Source organism: Halichoeres trimaculatus, unplaced genomic scaffold (assembly GCF_033239565.1).
Source record: "Halichoeres trimaculatus isolate MK-OKI-2021-1 unplaced genomic scaffold, fHalTri1.1 fHalTri1_scaffold_21, whole genome shotgun sequence".
In the NCBI taxonomy this organism is placed as follows: Eukaryota; Metazoa; Chordata; class Actinopteri; order Labriformes; family Labridae; genus Halichoeres; species Halichoeres trimaculatus.
In genome coordinates this window covers 14798601-14815555 of record NW_027437199.1, presented here as the reverse complement: position 1 = coordinate 14815555, position 16955 = coordinate 14798601, and the positions used below count along the sequence as shown (strand labels likewise).

Sequence of the window (16955 nt, the reverse complement as noted above, 5' to 3'; positions counted from 1 at the left end):
AAAGAGTTAACATTCTTAAACAAACAAAGATAAAACTGTTATTTATGATATGAATTTTTACTCATCAGGACTGCCCGTTGTGGTTAAGATCAAACTTGGATCAACACAGTTAACTGAAAGACTGAATTTACTGAACTGCACTGACATCAGAGGAGAACCAACATCCACCCTGTAAGTTCGCCACCATCTCTTCAACCTGATAAGTTTCACTAGTGCTGTAACCTGACTTTATTTTCTTTTGTCTTCAGGTGCCGAAAGTGTATCAAAGCTGGATGTGGCTGGGCCACAAACCACTGCTCTTGGGCAAATGAAGGAGTGGGGAATGTAACTATGCATGTTTTTATGATCATGTCTGGACTTTATGGATGCTGTTTTGCTAATGCAGGTCCACATTCATTTTGAGCAATATTGCAAAAGTTAAGGCGATAGACTACTTCTCTAAAGTTACTGAGTGAGTGTCCACTTGACTTTGTAAGAACCAGAAACCACTTAAACATCAATTCAAAGAAAACATACCTGGCACAAAAATATAATCATCTATACAGGGGGATGAATTTTTCTCTCTAAGTCATTACTTTATGAGGTTATAGGGCTTCAAGTTTTACATAATCAGAGGCAAAGCTGACCTGACTGATAGGTTGGTACACTGTAGCTGTAGTTGGCCTGAAAGCCTGCCTCAACTCTACCTTATCTCCTCACACGAACTCGACCAAAGTTAGGTTGAGTTCAATATTTGCCAAAACTCTTTTCCATGGATGATCTGGAAATCTTTCAGCTTATCACTGTGAATTCCTCCTACAGGACAGCGTCTGCCAAGAGATGGAGTCTACGATGAACTTTTCTGTGAGTCCTACTGGCTCTGTCACCCCCACCCAATTTGTTTTATTTACATTCAGTGAAATTTCAAGCATCAGCTGAAGGAAATCTAAAGAGATAATAATCAAATCTTCTGTTTATTTTACCCTCAGAAACCAGAGATCTCCTCCATCACTCCCAGTGTTGTTTCTTTCTACGGCAGGAACCACGCAGTGCTGTCTGGTAGAAACCTTTCTTCTGTGACCGGAGTGAGGATCCAGGCAAAGCAGGACTGCCCGTCTCAGGAGTGAGGAATTATCAGCCTTATCAAGAAATCAACTGGACCCTGTAGAGATTGCTTGAGTACAGATTCTGTTTTTCAGAAAGGGACAACATGGGATTCTTGGTGTAATATAGTGACACAGGAATGTTAGATTACTGAATGGATACCAGACTGATAGTTTCTGATGTATTTTAGCAGGTCCAGAAAAATCTGTATTTCTCTGTGGTGTCTGTGAGTAGAAGTTTTATTTTCTCAGTGTAACTAACTACTGTAGTTTCTTTCTCTTTGTTGCTGTGTGTGGTCAGGTCTCCTGTTTGGAACAACACCGGTGATCGTCTGACGTTTCACATCCCCAGAGCAGAAAACAAAGGTGTGGTCAAAGTGTGTGTTCTCCTCCCTGATGGTAGCTGCCATGGCAGTTTCAAAATCACCTACCGCTCTGCACCATCCTGCATGAACATTACACCCAGCAGCTCCTGGATCAGGTAAGACTTTTTTGGGGACAGTAAAAAGATCCTTGTGAATATTTTATTCAATTTCCATGGCCATCGGAAAGGGAGCTGATGCAGAAGCATTAAAACTCCTTATTTCAGGGGATGTTTGGTTTAAAAGACATCCCATAACCAGAGCCACATCTGACTGGACTGACAGTCAGGGAAGACTGTAGCAGTGAGCAACGAGGCTTAAAACCTTGACTCAGCCTCTTTATCTCAAACTTCCTCTACCAAAGACTAGTTAAGCTCAGCATTTTCTGTATGGCACCCAATGAGGATAGACTTTAAAACTACTTCAGATACAGATGAGTGGTGTCACACCTAAGTTATCTTGGGACCTGTAGCCAGGGCTGTGTCATGAACTTCATTGAAGGCTTATTTTAGGGAACATTGTTCGTAACTGAGCAGCTGTAACAGATTCTGGGTCATCTTATGGGGAAAGAACCACTTCCCAGAACTGGCTGGTTTCACCTCTTCCTGTTTGGTTGAAGCAACGAGAACTTCCACTTCTGCCTTTATTTTCAGTACATTGACAAGAAGCAGTGTTAAAAGACAAGAAGCCCAGGGCGCCAGTTCCCTCGTGGTTAACTCGAGTCCAGCTCATGGCCATTTACTGCACCCAGCGTTCCCTCCCAGGTTCCCACTATATCCTCTCTACCCTTCACTCGGTTACATCACATAAGCCCCAAAATAAACCTAAAAAGACATAAAACTAAACTAGAGAAGTGAGCTGTTTACAAACAACATATGTAACGCCATAACATGTACAAAAATTACTCTATTGAGGGTCATCGGTGTAGATTTGTGCTTGGACTTCAATTACAAAGAGGATTTAACCTGATGCTCATTTTAACCTGAAATAAGCTCTTTTTACTTGTGGTGCTTTTAGTTTTAGTTTTCAATGGATGCTACTTTTGTTTTGAGGATGAATAAAAGAACCACAACATCCTTCCATCCATCCATCCTTCTAAACTTTCCTCCATCAGCTACACCAACTTGATATTTGGGGAAAGCTCTTTTTTTCTGCGATAAGATATTTGTGTCAGACCTGGTTGAGGTTTTTGAGACCAGCACCAATTCAAAGGGCAAAGGGTCCTTACAGTGAATGTTTTTGGTTGATTAAGCATAATTTTTAAATAAAGATTTTTTTCTGCATCTCAACTTTTTTTCATAAATGGTATATTAAGGTAAAAATCTTTTTCCTCTCTTGGTGGAATAATTGCTGATCTGTGTCCTGCAGTGGGAAAAGGAAACTCACAATCACTGGCTTTCAGCTGGAGTTTGTGGAGGCCATCAAACACAGCACAGCCCAGCAGGAGGTCAGAGTTCCTGGAAACTTTGGAAATCAGGTGAGTCTGTGGACATGTGTGCATGAATAATGTCACATCATGCCATGACACACAACCGCACACAAGTTTTGTAGTGTGACCAGCTTTCTCACTAAGAGAATAAGGAGTGTGTGGATAGAGGTCAACCATAGAAAGGATGTCAGATGAGGTAAAACAGCTCAGTGGATTTGAATTAGAAGATATATTGACAGTCAAGTCAGTGAGTCCTTATTTCTTCTCTTTTCTAGAATATGAAGGGGTAGGGGAAGATAGAGAGTACAGCCCCACAACAGTCTTCTTACCCTTCTACCTCTTTCCTGTCTTCTCTAACACCTCTTTACTTACATCACTCTCTGTTTCGTCTCTGTGTTCACTCCTCACAAGTTGTTGAATATATGGAGAGGTAGAGCATACAGCTTCACCCAGTTGGGGTTGAACACATGAGCAGTCCAACCTCTCAGCCTGGCTCTGTCATGTCTCTTGCACTTCTGCATCCTTTACCTCTTCTCTGCGCTCATTTTAATGGAGGAGCAGGTGAAGGTAGAGCATGCAGGCCCACTCAATGGGGTTTAGAGCTTCTAACCCTGGCTCTGCCTTTTGTGACATCTCTCTTGCACCTCGCGACACCCTTCTCTCTCTGTTATATCTCTTTTTTCTCTTCTCACTCTTTTTAACAGCAGGGAAGTGAGTGGAGGTAGAGCATACAGCTTCACCTGTAGAGTTTACAGTTGGGGAATCAGGCCTCTTATCCTGGCTATGTCTTTCCAGCCCCTCTCTTCACACCCCACTCTCTGTTTTTCTCTTTCATCTTCTTTCTACCCTTTTTAAGCATGAGAGAAGGTGAAGGTAGAGCATACAACGTAACCCAGTTTCTCTCCCATGCCCTGCCTTTCCTGATGTCTTTTTCTCTGTCCCCTCTCTTTTCAGTCTCTTCTCTGAATCTCATCCCCCATTAGAGTTGTGAGGTAAAACATGTAGCTCTAGGTTAAATTAAGCAAGGAAGCAAAGCCTTTTCTCGCCCTGGCTTTGCCTTTCCTCTGAGCTTGCCTGAAGCTGTCTAGATGCTCCTGTTTTCTTTCTCTTCTCTTCTTTCAACCCTTATTGGTCGGAGGAGTAGGAGGGCGTTGCCATCCTCTTCTTTCAAACATATTCCCTGTTTTCTCTCTTTTCAACCACAATAGGGTGTTTGAGGGAGATAGAGTATACAGCCTAGGGAAGAAGGGAGTAAGCTAAAGCCTAATCAGTCCTTCAACCTTTCTCTAACATCTCGTTTTGTATGTTTCTCGGTTTTCTGTGTTTCTTCTGCTGTATTTTGGTGTGTGGTTATAAAGGGCTAGTTCTGTCATCCTCCTCATGGTGTTGTGGGCCTAAGGTAATGGTGAAACACTGGTAAAAGGAAGAGCAAACCTGTTAACTATGGTACATGTTTTTACAGGACCTACATAATCTCACCTATGACTCACCTGCAGCTGAAAATGTTCATGGGACTTTTTCCAGCACTCTGTCACTGAAAGTAGCCAATGAGAGCTTGCCCTGTTCAACAATAACCTACCATCCAGACCCTGAGTTTACAAGCTTCACTGCCACAAAGAAAGGGAATGATGTCCTCATCACCATCCAGGTAATGTTAACTTTCCAGCACACGTGTACAAATGAAAAGATGAACACTTAAATAACATCTTTTATTTCTGTTTCTACTTCAGAAAAAGGCAGACAAACTAGGAATGACCTTAAAAGAGCTGTCAGTGTCTGGTATTTATGAAGACAGAAAATACCCCTGCATCCTGGAGGAGAAAGAAACAACTGATAATGCTAAGACTGAATTCTTTACCTGTGAGATTCAAAGAACAGACATCACTCAATTTCAGGAGTTAAAGGTACATCTTTCAGCCACACAATGCCAAATCTCATAAGTATTCAAGTTCCATTTGAACAATTTTTTTTTCATTAAAGTGTGATTTTTCTTTATCCTAGATAAAGTATGGAGATGAAACAGTAACCATAGAGGCTGACTCTAATCTGATCCTTTGGTTCCTGCTTGTCCTGCTGCTGATACCCTGTATTATTGTTGGTAAGCTGTGTGGTTCAATGACCTACTTTGGTTTTATAGCAGCTTTAAAAAACACAAATTAGTCTCACCATAGCCTGCTAACTTTTTTTTAACCTGAAAAACTGTATTTGTCTGCTTTATTTTTTTTATCCCAGCTGTGATAATCATCTATCGTAGCAAACAAAAGAAGCTCACCGCAAAGATGAATAAGATAATGGAGGACCTGGAGCTCGACATCAGAAATGACATAAGACAAGGTTTGTTGCTAAGTTTTACAATACATGAGCTGCTACTAGCATGACATCTAGCACCTCAAGTAGTGTAAAGGGACAGCTTTCTTGCTCTGTTTCTTATTTTACTAAGGGGTGGATTTTACTAAACTGGAGGATAGGACCTTAGGGAGGAGGGCTTAGAGTCATGATCAGGGGCTACTTTTAAGCTTAATCAAACAATGGACACTAGTCTGCTTCACCAGCAAAAAAAAACAAAAACAATAAATGCTGGTTTATGTAAAAGGGTGGCCAGGTAAACGTTAGCCTGACAATAAATCTACACCAAATGTCACAGCTACTCAAACCAAGACAAGGTATGTAGATGAGTTATACCTTGCCTTTACCTTCTCAATCTGTGGGCCAACAACACATCATGAAACACTTGTAGTTCCCTGATTCTTGAGAGTCGGGACAAAACACTTTTAAAAATGCTGTTTTACAAAATGCATCCTACATTTGTTAAAGTTACATATTTTTGAAGAGAAGGGGCTTATCTAAATAGCCATGTAAAGGAACAGGTTCTAAATAAAAATTGATTTTTAACAAATAAACATGTTTCCCTTTAGAACCCAATTTTTATCAACTCCGTCAGACATACTTAAAAGTATGCAATTTTAATTCTATCAGATCAACAAGAATCTAAAGGACCAAATTATGTGGTAATTGTGCTTAGATACTCTGGTATGCAAAAATATTTAGTATGTAACATTACGTTGTGATTTCAGATCATTTTGAAAACCCAGTTTTCCAAATATTGGGATTTTCAAACTTTGTTTTTAATTTTATGATCATAAAGGCAATTTTCTTAAATAAGTAAGGGATTAGAGGATGTAGCTCTGTGGGTTCTGTAATACATTAACAACATATACTGAAGAAATATTTCATTTTATTTTATCAAAATTCACAAAAACATACATCTGACGGTGTTGACCAAGGTCTGACGGAGTTGACAAAAAACTGACAGTGTTGAAAAAATGTGTGCAGGAGATTGGAGATTGATGAACAAATATCTTTTGTGTGCACAACAGATTTAGAACTAACCACTGACCTTTAATTGTACATACTGCACTTAATTTTAACTAAACACTACATACACAGTATCAGACATTGGACATGCTCATGCTCTATGAAGTCTACCACATCAGGGGCTATGCTGTAGATCTCACGTGTTCTCGATCTGACTGGTATTGCATTTCTCGTTATTTTCACTGTGATGTCTTCAACTGGGCAGAAACAGACATCCTTGCTGTTAAGCTTAGGTTGAACCCTTGCTGTTGGGCCATGGGATAGACTGATTATTGGCCTGGCCGATTATCGGGGCCGATATATGGCATTTTGGGGCATATCGGCTTTGGCCTTTTTGTAATCCGACGGCCGATATGAAACCCATTCAAAACTGTTGTTGCAGCTCTAATGCAACCGCACTTAGCATTGTGACTATCTTACTGTCTATGAGCCTATTTTAACTCATTCACTGCCAGCCGTTTTCAGAGCAAAGAGCTTCATACTGCCAGCCGTCAAACATAATTGACGTCTAAAGACGTCAATGGCGTTCGACGTTCAATGTCAAAATGACGTCTATAGACGTCAATGGCAGTGACACAACTCAATCAATCACTCCTCTTATCAATACCCACAGGAAAAAAGTTTTTCTGCCTCTTAAAAATGATAAGAAATGTTTTCAACTGCAGACATTCAGGAGCTGCTTGTTGATGCTTCTCTGCACAGAATTTCTCCGTCTACGCTATGGAAGCCCTAGATGGTCAAAACCTTAAAAATCAGTCATGTGAAAACTAAACAGAAAATTAATTCAACTGCATAACATGCCTGTAAAAGGCAGCACAAACTCAATTCTTTCAAGTTTTATTGCAGTTACATTGAAATTGTGACAACTTTGTTTACTGTAGAAAACTTTAGCGGTTTATTTTTTTTTAAGTTTCCATTTAACTTTATAAAACATGCTGCTGAGCCTGGGAGCTGTTTAATAAACATGCTTGAAGGCATTTGAATGCAGAAATGTTGGAGTTTGTATTGCTCAAATTTTTTATGCCAATATTTTTGCTTCAACAGCAGATTAATATCGGCTTCAAATATCAGTTATCCGCCTCCTTGCCCACTAATAATCAGTATTGGCATTGGCCCCAAAAAATCCATATTGGTCTGTCTCTACTTTTTTTGTCTTGAACTCTTTTCTTCCACCTTTGTCTTTCCTTCTCTTGCATGTCTTGTTTGCTCTCTTGGTCACTGTTTATTTTTTCTCTTCTCTTTCACTGGTACTCTCTATTTCTTCTTCTTTGCTCCTAAACTGACAATTTCTGTTTAGCCATACTTCTCTAAAAAAATAGAAATAATGAAAAATTATTCTTGTTTTACATATAAATGCAGCAAGAGTTACAAAACAATAACCAGACCACTGCCTGCCCTTTCCCTACAAGTCAGAAGTGAAGGTTATACACTATGATTAAATAATGTATTGCATGCTATATATGTACATTCATGTGTAAATAAATCTCTGAAAAAACATTTAAATCCTCTTCTATGTTCACAAATAACAATATTTAGGACATTAAGAGGTAATAGGTGGATTTGTCAACTCCATCAGCTTACATGTCAACTCCGTCAGATGTAGAAACTGACGGAGTTGACGTCTGACGGGGTTGACAAAGGGGCATGCATTTTCCCTCCAAAACATGTACTGTACACTGCAGATAGCTAATTTTTCCCCAGCTGTTAGCTGTCTCAGTAACCTCACTAAAATACTTAAATTCAATCCACAATTGTTTAAGAAAATGCACCATAATGGAGAGACGGAGTTGACATGATCCAGCTGTGACCATAGGAATATTGACATTGTTGGTCTAAAAGATCTAAAAATGTAAAACTTATCAGAACATGTGTGGTAGTGTTAAATTCAGCACAGACAAGAAGATGACAAGGGGTCCTCAGGGGCATAGCTGACCATGCTATTCCCTGATTTAATTAGGTTTTATAAAAAAATCTGACGGAGTTGACAGAAACTAAGGACCAAACTTTAATAGGCAGATTTTTACCGAAAATATTATTTGACGGTCACGTAATACATTGTTTTATATATTTAAAAACATTCTTTTATAATTGATTTATATTAATTTACAATTGTTGATATTTTCAAAGGCTTTTTGGGCTAGTCATTACTATGACTAAGTGCTAAGGACAAGATCAGTAACATGGACCTTTTAACCTAAGATCAAAGGTTTATCTAAGATTCCCCCCAAAAATACACATTTTTGCAAAAAAAATTTTATGGGTATACACAGGTCATTTGGATTCACTCTTTAAAGTGTGTCAATCATGGTGAAAGTCTTGATTTTTTATGTTAATCAGACTTTCCACTGTAGGACATGTTTTGTCCCAACTTTCAAGAATCAGTGAGTTACTTTTTAGTTACTGGTTGAATTTTCAGTTTTGACATCACACACTGAAATTATAATTTGGTAATAACACCTTAACTGAAGGTGCGTTTAAAGATTATTTTAGCTTCTAAAAGTGACCCTGAAGTCAATAAGGGTGGACAGTCCGTTATGCAAATATGACGTGGAAAGTTTAGTGCTTCTTGAATCAGTATTGGTTACGTTAGCTGCACCATTCCTTCTCTGCTCTTCAGGTCCAGTGCACACAGGGCTAGAAGCTAAATTTGGTAACAATAAGGAGGTGAAAACCAACATCTAGCACCAAAATTCACACTGTTTCAAAAGTCACATTGATAAGGTCTGTGTATGTGATGGCAATGGTAACACTTTTTGTCAGGCAATCTCAATAGATTCAATAGTATTTAGTGCTAAAGCTTTTTTAGCAAGCATTAGCATACTGTTTTGCTAACTAGTAAACAAAATAAACAGCTAGTCTTTGTGCTTCTGAGGCTATTTAGAACTTTAAGGAGCTGACAGTAAGGCAGTTTTGAGTTGTGGAAACTGCACATGACTGGACCTGACACGAAGTTAACCTCATTGGTTAGCTAAGCCCAACACAAGCACACACTCACATGCAAACACACACACACATGTGCATACACTTCCTTTTAGAGGTGTAAAATACCCCAAACTGGTTCCTTTTTCTCATATCAGACTTGTCACACACATGTGGTTGATGTCAACAAGAGATAAATAAATATATCTGTTCTCATTAAGCCTCAGTTATGGTAAATACATGAGCTCTGCAGTTTATTATTAGAGAGACTGAGAGACAAGTTTATCATAAGAGACAACTAAAGTAGACTTGGCTTTTTCACTACCTCATTTTTATCTCGACCATAAACTGATGATATCTTATCAAAATGTGCTTCACAACTTAAAATGAAGCACAGTTGCACTTCCTGTTTCTCTTTATTTATGCATTTAAAAAATGTGTTTTACTGTATATGTTGAAAATGTGTTGGAGGTAGATAAAATTAAACCAAGCTTAACTGTCTACCTCAGGTTTTGTTGATATGCAGATGGAGAAGGCTGACCTGATGGAAAATGTTGGTGCCATCCCTTTCCTGGATTACAAGCACTTTGCTTCCAGGATATTTTTTCCTAAGGTACAGGCCAGCTTGAGTTAATTGTTGTTTTTTACTGTTGTTTATTGTTGTATAAAATTTAAATCACATAACCACAACCAGATAAATCCTTTTTTTCGTAGGATGAATCTTTGATGAAAATGTGTATCAAAGACATTGGACCGGTAAGATTTGAATAACTGGTGATGTGTGAACTACGAGGTGAAGCTGTCCAATTGAATTATCCACTTTAAAATGACAGTAATGGCTTTATATTCAGACCCTGTCAGTGAAATGTGTTTTTATGTCACTTGCAAACAGGATGCAGTGAAGGCTGAGCTGGATGAGTCTTGTAAGGCTCTGTCCCGACTGATCCAGGACCAGCTCTTCCTCAAATCCATGGTGCACGCGCTGGAGGAGCAGAAAGGCTTCACCATCGAACACAAGTCTGTTCCTGTTTTTTTACAAGTTTGAGTACTTACTGTGTAAATCTATTCAATTTCACTCCCAACCTTTGTCCTTTTGTTTTTTAAACTTTCTGTCTTAACTTCTTTTAACCATTTCATATTAATTTATTTCTGTCAAACAAACAAATTTATTTAAGTCTGACTTTGCGTACTTGTTTAACAGTTCACTTTTCATAATTATTTTTTTCCTAGGTTCTTTTGTCCCTTCATTTTGATCTACTCTCTTCCAGGTGTATGATGGCATCACTGCTGACTGTAGCACTCCATAACAACTTGCTGTACCTGACGGAGGTGATGGAGGCACTGCTGATGGATCTGATGCAGCAGAACAGCAACACACAACCCAAACTGCTCCTGCGACGTACCGAGTCTATCGTGGAGAAACTACTGACCAACTGGATGTCCATCTGTCTGTACGGCTTCCTTCGGGTCAGTTGCTGCTGTGTCTCTTTTAGTCTCTTTCTTTCTTAAAGATATTTGATTGATTTCTGAGTTTGCTAGAGATATCCACTTGGAATGACTCATTGCAGCTTCAAGCAATAGAAACTTTCACTTCGGTCTCCCTCAACTTTCAACTTGCATTATTAGTTTTAATGCCTCCTATTGCCAAAAAAAACCTTTTCTGTTGCAGATCTTTTCCTGAACAGGCAGTCAGGCTTCAGTAGCCAGTGTATAGTCATCACTATGAAATTGTGGCAGCAGGATTGGTTTGATTGGCCAGAGGAGCTAGATGGTTCTGGAGGACTAAAGCTATGTATCGTGGCTCTAACTTGACAAAACACTGATAGAGAGGAGAGGCAGGGGTCCTGCACAGCAGCATTTTCAAAGGACCCCTACCTGCATTGACAGCTATTCTTAGAGTGACGTCTGTTTGCTAGCTTAAACAGACAACTCCAGGTACTCTAACTTTTACATTTGCCAAGCCTAATCTCACAACCCCCTGACAAGTACCCTCCAGTTAGACACTCTATTTAAGCTATAGGATTCACGGTCCTTGCCTCTGCTTTGCATATGCCACTGCTGCCCTCAACCAGCGCTGTGCTCAGACTTCAGCCCAACCACTTTCCCAGAACCCGCCTGTGGGCTCCAACAACTTCATTATCATTAATTTGAAAAAAAGATATAAGAACACATACTCCAACTGTCAGTACTGGTGTTGTATGTAAATCTAAATGGGCTGTGTGGCCCAACACAGGCTCAGCAGACGCCTGTCCAGCACGAGTCATACTGAATTAAAATGGGAATAGAAACTTAGTAGAGACTTGGGAGTTTAAATGTAACAATAACCAGCAGTAAGAGCGGTTTAGCCACCTCTCTTATGAGCTAGCATGAACAGACACAGCTGCCGTACAACTGTTCTGAATAGTAAAGAGTTCACTAAGAAGAAACAACTATAAAGTGTTAAAATAAACAGCTAACTGGAATGTCTCACTGTAAATATATATATATATATATATATATATATATATATATATATATATATATATATATATATATATATATATATATATATATATATATATATATATATATATATATATATATATATATTTCAAAATAAAGATTTTAGTGTTGTAAAAAATAAATAAATAAATAAATAAATAAATAAATAAATAAATAAATAAATAACATTGGTGACAGAGTCAGGCATACATAAAGCCTGGCTGTGTTAAAGGTTGCAATGCTGTTTGGTTTGCAGAGACCTCTAAGAGCCACATGGTAATAATAATAATAATAATAATAATAATAATAATAATAACAATAATAATAATAATAATAATAATAATAACAATAACAATCATTTGTATTATTATTTTTAAGTAATAATAATGGTGATAATATTTATACAAATAATGATAATACATTTTCAACCATGTTTCTTTGAGCGACAAAGTGTGTCACAATAAACTTCAAAAAGATAAAATAAAGACAGTACAATGTGTATGTTGTGTATCAACAGAACATGAGTATGACAGCCGAATGTGTCATACTTTTTACTGACTGCTTGTGTTTTGCCAGAGCATTACTACCTCTTGTTAATATTACATAACATTAAAGCTATTTTAAAAGCTGTTAAAAACTCTTATGGTTGGTCTAAGTGATGAAGCACAATTACCATAACTGTCAGTACGAGGAAACTGCTGCACTGGAAATAGCAGGCATACGTGAAGAGAAACATGAGCTGAGACACAGTGTTGGTCCCCTTGTTACTTTAACCCCTTTAAAAATAATTGTGCTTCATATTTTCATTAAGTGATGAACCTTTGAGTGTATAAATCATGTTGGAGTGTTTCTCTCACAATTTGCTGGTTAAAAAAAAAAAATGTTGTTCACACTTACTCCAAAATAAGGTGTTCACGTATTGGTTTGGTGAACCACATCCTGTTGACTGTTTACCTTATCTATCTTAAGCTAAAATGTGAATCGCAGATTAACCCCACCATTGTGTGTTTACTCAGGTCTGTTGCTATGTGTTGCATTAGCGTGAACCTGAAGCATCTAACAGTTTTGCGACCAAAACCAGGCAAAAACAAAATATTAATCCAGGAACAAACTTTTCTGTGATTGAAACTACTACAACAAATCTTAAATCTTAAAGTTATCACAGCCTCACTCGCTCAATCTTTCGTGTCACTGATTTCCTGTTTCTTATTTTCTTCAGGAAACTGTTGGCCAGCATCTCTTCCTGATGGTGAGTGCTCTGACGCAGCAAACTGCTAAAGGACCAGTGGACTGTGTGACCGAGAAGGCTCTGTACACACTCAGCGAGGACTGGCTGCTGTGGCAAGCTCCAGAATTCACCTCCCTGGTACACACTCGCACAAAAACACACATGTACACTTAAGCAGATTACATGCCTACACTAGACCGAGTCCATACATGCAGAAAATTCCATGTTGAGTATTTTCTTCATACTCATTAATCTGTCTTTACAGATGATGGTGAAACTATAAAATCTGTATTAATGGGACCAGACTAGCATGGGAAGTGTTATAAACTTTTTGCTGTGTCTTAGTTGATCAAGTAGTAGCAACCAATCACATATCAGCATGCTTAAATATTTAAAAATGAGGAGAGTAGAAGCAAGTTGAATGTATTTTACTGCAATGAGGCAACTGATTTTGTTTCTTTGAGCTATAAAATGTGTCTTAATAAATTTCAGTAAGACAAAATAAAGACAAAACCAAATAAAGACAGAAGAATACATACGCAGTGTATCAACAGGACATGAGTAAGACAACCAGATGAGCTTTTTAAGTCTTAAAACAAATATCTGCAGGCTGGTGCAGCTAACAATCCATTCAATACAAGACATTCAGTTTGAGAGACAAATCTGCCTGATACTATGTTTAAAAAGCTGATCTGTGTTGGGATTTCCTGATGCCCTTGAATGCATCAGGCAAATGTACTCAACAATCAGCACAGGCCTGACAAAGGTTGACTTTGTACTTTAAAAAAATCTGCATCATTGTGCTATGACTTCTGCAACATCCAGACCCGCTACTTTCAGGCATATCAACATAAAATGTGTTTTATTTTGGGGGTTATTAGATTAAATGAGCTACTGTTTAACTTGCGATTTACAGTGAAACTGAGACTGGCCAGACAAATACTCATTTTTAAGGAAACCATCACAACATGACATATATATTTTGAGAGAAAAACTCACTTGAAACATGCTCATTTCTCAAAGTGCCAATTGACCTGCATGCACACAATGCAATCAACCAAAAGGAGGAAGCAGGTAAAGGTTGTTTTTTACTCAACTTATTACAACAATTAGGACAAGCTTGCCATTTTTCCCAGAGACATACTGGGTACTGTCTTCAGACGAAAGCTGATGAAACCAGAGATTGCAGTCATGTGGCTACATAAAACTGAACATTAGACTGTTTTTTTTGTTTTTTTTTGTGTGTCATCAGATTTGTGAAGTTGTGCCTTTACACGTTTTTCTCTAAAGTACAGAGTGTCCGTACTACCAACTCACAAAGAAGACAAGTTTGAGGCTGTTTGAAGAGTGTGGGCACTCAAGCCTGGCTTTAACTTCGCAAGACATAATCCTCATTATGTGTTGGTTGGTTGGTTGTCACCCACGGTGCAAACAGAGACAGAACGACAGGGAAATAGCAGTTGGTGCTGAACCACTTCCTCTAACGTGAATTTCGAGACCTTTTGTAACATGCACACGCTTCACCTTTGACAGGTTTGACACAGCTTTATTTACCACAGATTGACAAACTGATTTCCTGGCAAAGTTCTGAAATAGTTTCCAAAGCACACCAACAAGACTTTGAATTGCTAAAACACTGATCTGTAAAAGGAAGGTCAGTGTTTTCATCCTTATCAAGAAACTTTTTAAAAATATTTTTTTGTATTGCAACTACCCCATGGAGGACACTTGGTAAGTGAAGTGAAACTGTAACTCATCTCATCCTGCTGGCAGGAAACAGCTTAATGTCAAACATCAAGAGTGAAAAAGTAAGAGCCTTTGTTGTGGCAACGAGAGGTGGGTTAGTTATGTAGAAGAGGTGGTCACTCAATAACTGATCCTTAGTGAATGGAGACAAAATACTTGCGATTTTCTCATTGAGCATTGCCCTCAGCTTTAACAGTTTATTGGCCTTAAGAGGAGAAATTATTTTATATTTGGCAAATACTAAAATGTGATATCAGGGTTTCTTCTTGCAGCTGGAAAGACTTTGCAAAAAACACTGACATGAGAGAGCTGATTCTGATGAGGAGATAAAGTTAAATTATCTGAAGCTGTGCTACATCCTGTTAAAGGAACCATTCACCCACCCTCGAAGAATACACACTATTTGAGGAAGTCGAGCACCTCAGCATCTGCTAGATAAAACAAATGACAAAAAGCCACAGCCTGTAGGAACAGACTGTCTTTGAACACGCCCTGCTACTGAGAACTGGAAAGAGTTCATGACATGAGGACGTGTGATCGAATCAAGCCGGTTTTATTTGTAAAGCATATTCTGAAGTGATGTATGATGACCAAAGTGTTGCACAACCAAAGTACAGAGGCAAAAGAATAAAACACTGGAATGCAAAGTTTTCTGTCCAATCTGGGTTCCAGTGGTGTGCTTTGGGTATTGACCAAAAAAATAAATGGTTTCAATTTAACCAGATATTGAAGGACATACTGTATATTCAAGTAGGAAATCAGCTGCATGATCATAGATTACATCGAAGTTAATGCAACATGAGCAACTGAGTCTCATTCTTTGGAAGTCTTTGGGTGTGGCAGTTAAAGCTTTTGGAACAACAGCAAAAAATCTTTTACTCGGGGCACTGATGTCAAAGTTTCACTTCAGTATTTCTTAAATGCGATGTTGGTTAATGGAGCACTCAGAGGAACTGATTCATACATTTGATTGTGCAACACAGGAGTTGGAGCTAGGTTCTCCTGCTAGCTCTCCTAGATGACGGGGGATATCCTGTCTCTCAGAGGTGTTTGGACTGAGTGGTGAAATTCTATGAACTACATGATTTTTTGAAAGTTGGGAGTTTTGCTGTGTTCAAGTGACAGAATTTATTGTTTTGCATTTCTGGGCGGGACTAAACTGCAAACAGATGTCATTTCATGTAGTTTTTCATACTTTTTTTCCAAATAATAATATTTCTATTTTTTGGGGGGTGAAGTTGATATTAATTATGCTATTTGAATATCTACTGAGATGCTTTTACCTATGTTAGAGAGCCAAAGGATTACTTTATAACTTAAAAAAAAGATATACCTTTGAATATTGTTCATTTAATGTATCTATTTAAAGTAACAATGACATATGAACTATTTTAAACCAACTTTTCATGGACTTAATTTTATATTTTTAAATATTGTAGAAACATGCTAACTACTCAAGTAAACCTGCCAGTTATTTTAGTCTTTCCTGAGGTGAGTATCAGATGACTGACAGTACTAAGCTAGCAACAGCACAAACCGCTCCCAGCCAAGCGGCAACCTCTGGTCTAAGAATATGAGACAATGCTGAAGTGCTAAAATCTGCTGTTTCTCGTGTGTTCACTTGAGGCTGGCTCGGGAAGTACCGGAAGTCACAAACACACCAAGCCAAAAAAGCCATTTTCAAAGCAGAACCTATTTACAGCCTGGTTCAAAAAACGTCTCCAGTCTGAGTCGCTAATTTTACTACTGGCACTCACTGTACGGGGGGTGAATTTTTTTCTAACTCAGCCATTCAGAGCATATTAAGATCGTGAGCTCCCCCAATAGAGGCACAGCTGAGGGTCACGTGACCGACAGGCGCCCTATAGCTGTACGCAAAGCCCTTGCCACTACCACTATGGCCGCTATAGCCGCTGTGCTCCATTTTCCGTTTCAGAAACAGACAGATGACGTCGGCAAGACTACGTCCATGTTTTATACAGTCTATGCTCCCAGTGCAGCAATTTTATGTGACGTCTGCAAATACCAGTTTGTTTACACGGATGCAGATAAAAATTAAAATTGTTGTATGTGAAAATGCACGTCTACATGGCTACAACACTGATTCATCTGTTCAACACGGGACACGTGTTTAATGTATCACTGTATTATATCTTCGGCACTCTGTGTTCCTCTGTCTTATAGATTTCCTCTTCCCCACCTCCTCTCTTCTCTGACCTAAGCCGCAGAAGCCTGTTAACTAATGTAATCTTGCCTACAAACATCTCTCTCAACCTCTCATGTCCATTAGATGGTTGGCCCATTAGCCACAATACTGCACAAAGGAAACAAGA

General features: G+C 38.5%; 1 protein-coding gene across 1 annotated transcript in view; it reads left to right on the top strand.

Moving 5' to 3' along the window:
• Positions 1-16955, top strand: part of plxnc1 (plexin C1) — a 30888-nt gene that overhangs the window by 3375 nt on the left and 10558 nt on the right. Inside the window, exons 7-21 of the mRNA XM_074697826.1 lie at positions 69-171; positions 249-324; positions 802-843; positions 969-1102; positions 1384-1563; positions 2813-2921; positions 4336-4521; positions 4604-4777; positions 4875-4971; positions 5106-5207; positions 9677-9780; positions 9882-9923; positions 10060-10184; positions 10436-10634; positions 12868-13014. Coding sequence (XP_074553927.1) covers positions 69-171; positions 249-324; positions 802-843; positions 969-1102; positions 1384-1563; positions 2813-2921; positions 4336-4521; positions 4604-4777; positions 4875-4971; positions 5106-5207; positions 9677-9780; positions 9882-9923; positions 10060-10184; positions 10436-10634; positions 12868-13014 — 1820 coding nt within the window. The remainder of the gene's footprint in view (positions 1-68; positions 172-248; positions 325-801; positions 844-968; positions 1103-1383; positions 1564-2812; positions 2922-4335; positions 4522-4603; positions 4778-4874; positions 4972-5105; positions 5208-9676; positions 9781-9881; positions 9924-10059; positions 10185-10435; positions 10635-12867; positions 13015-16955) is intronic.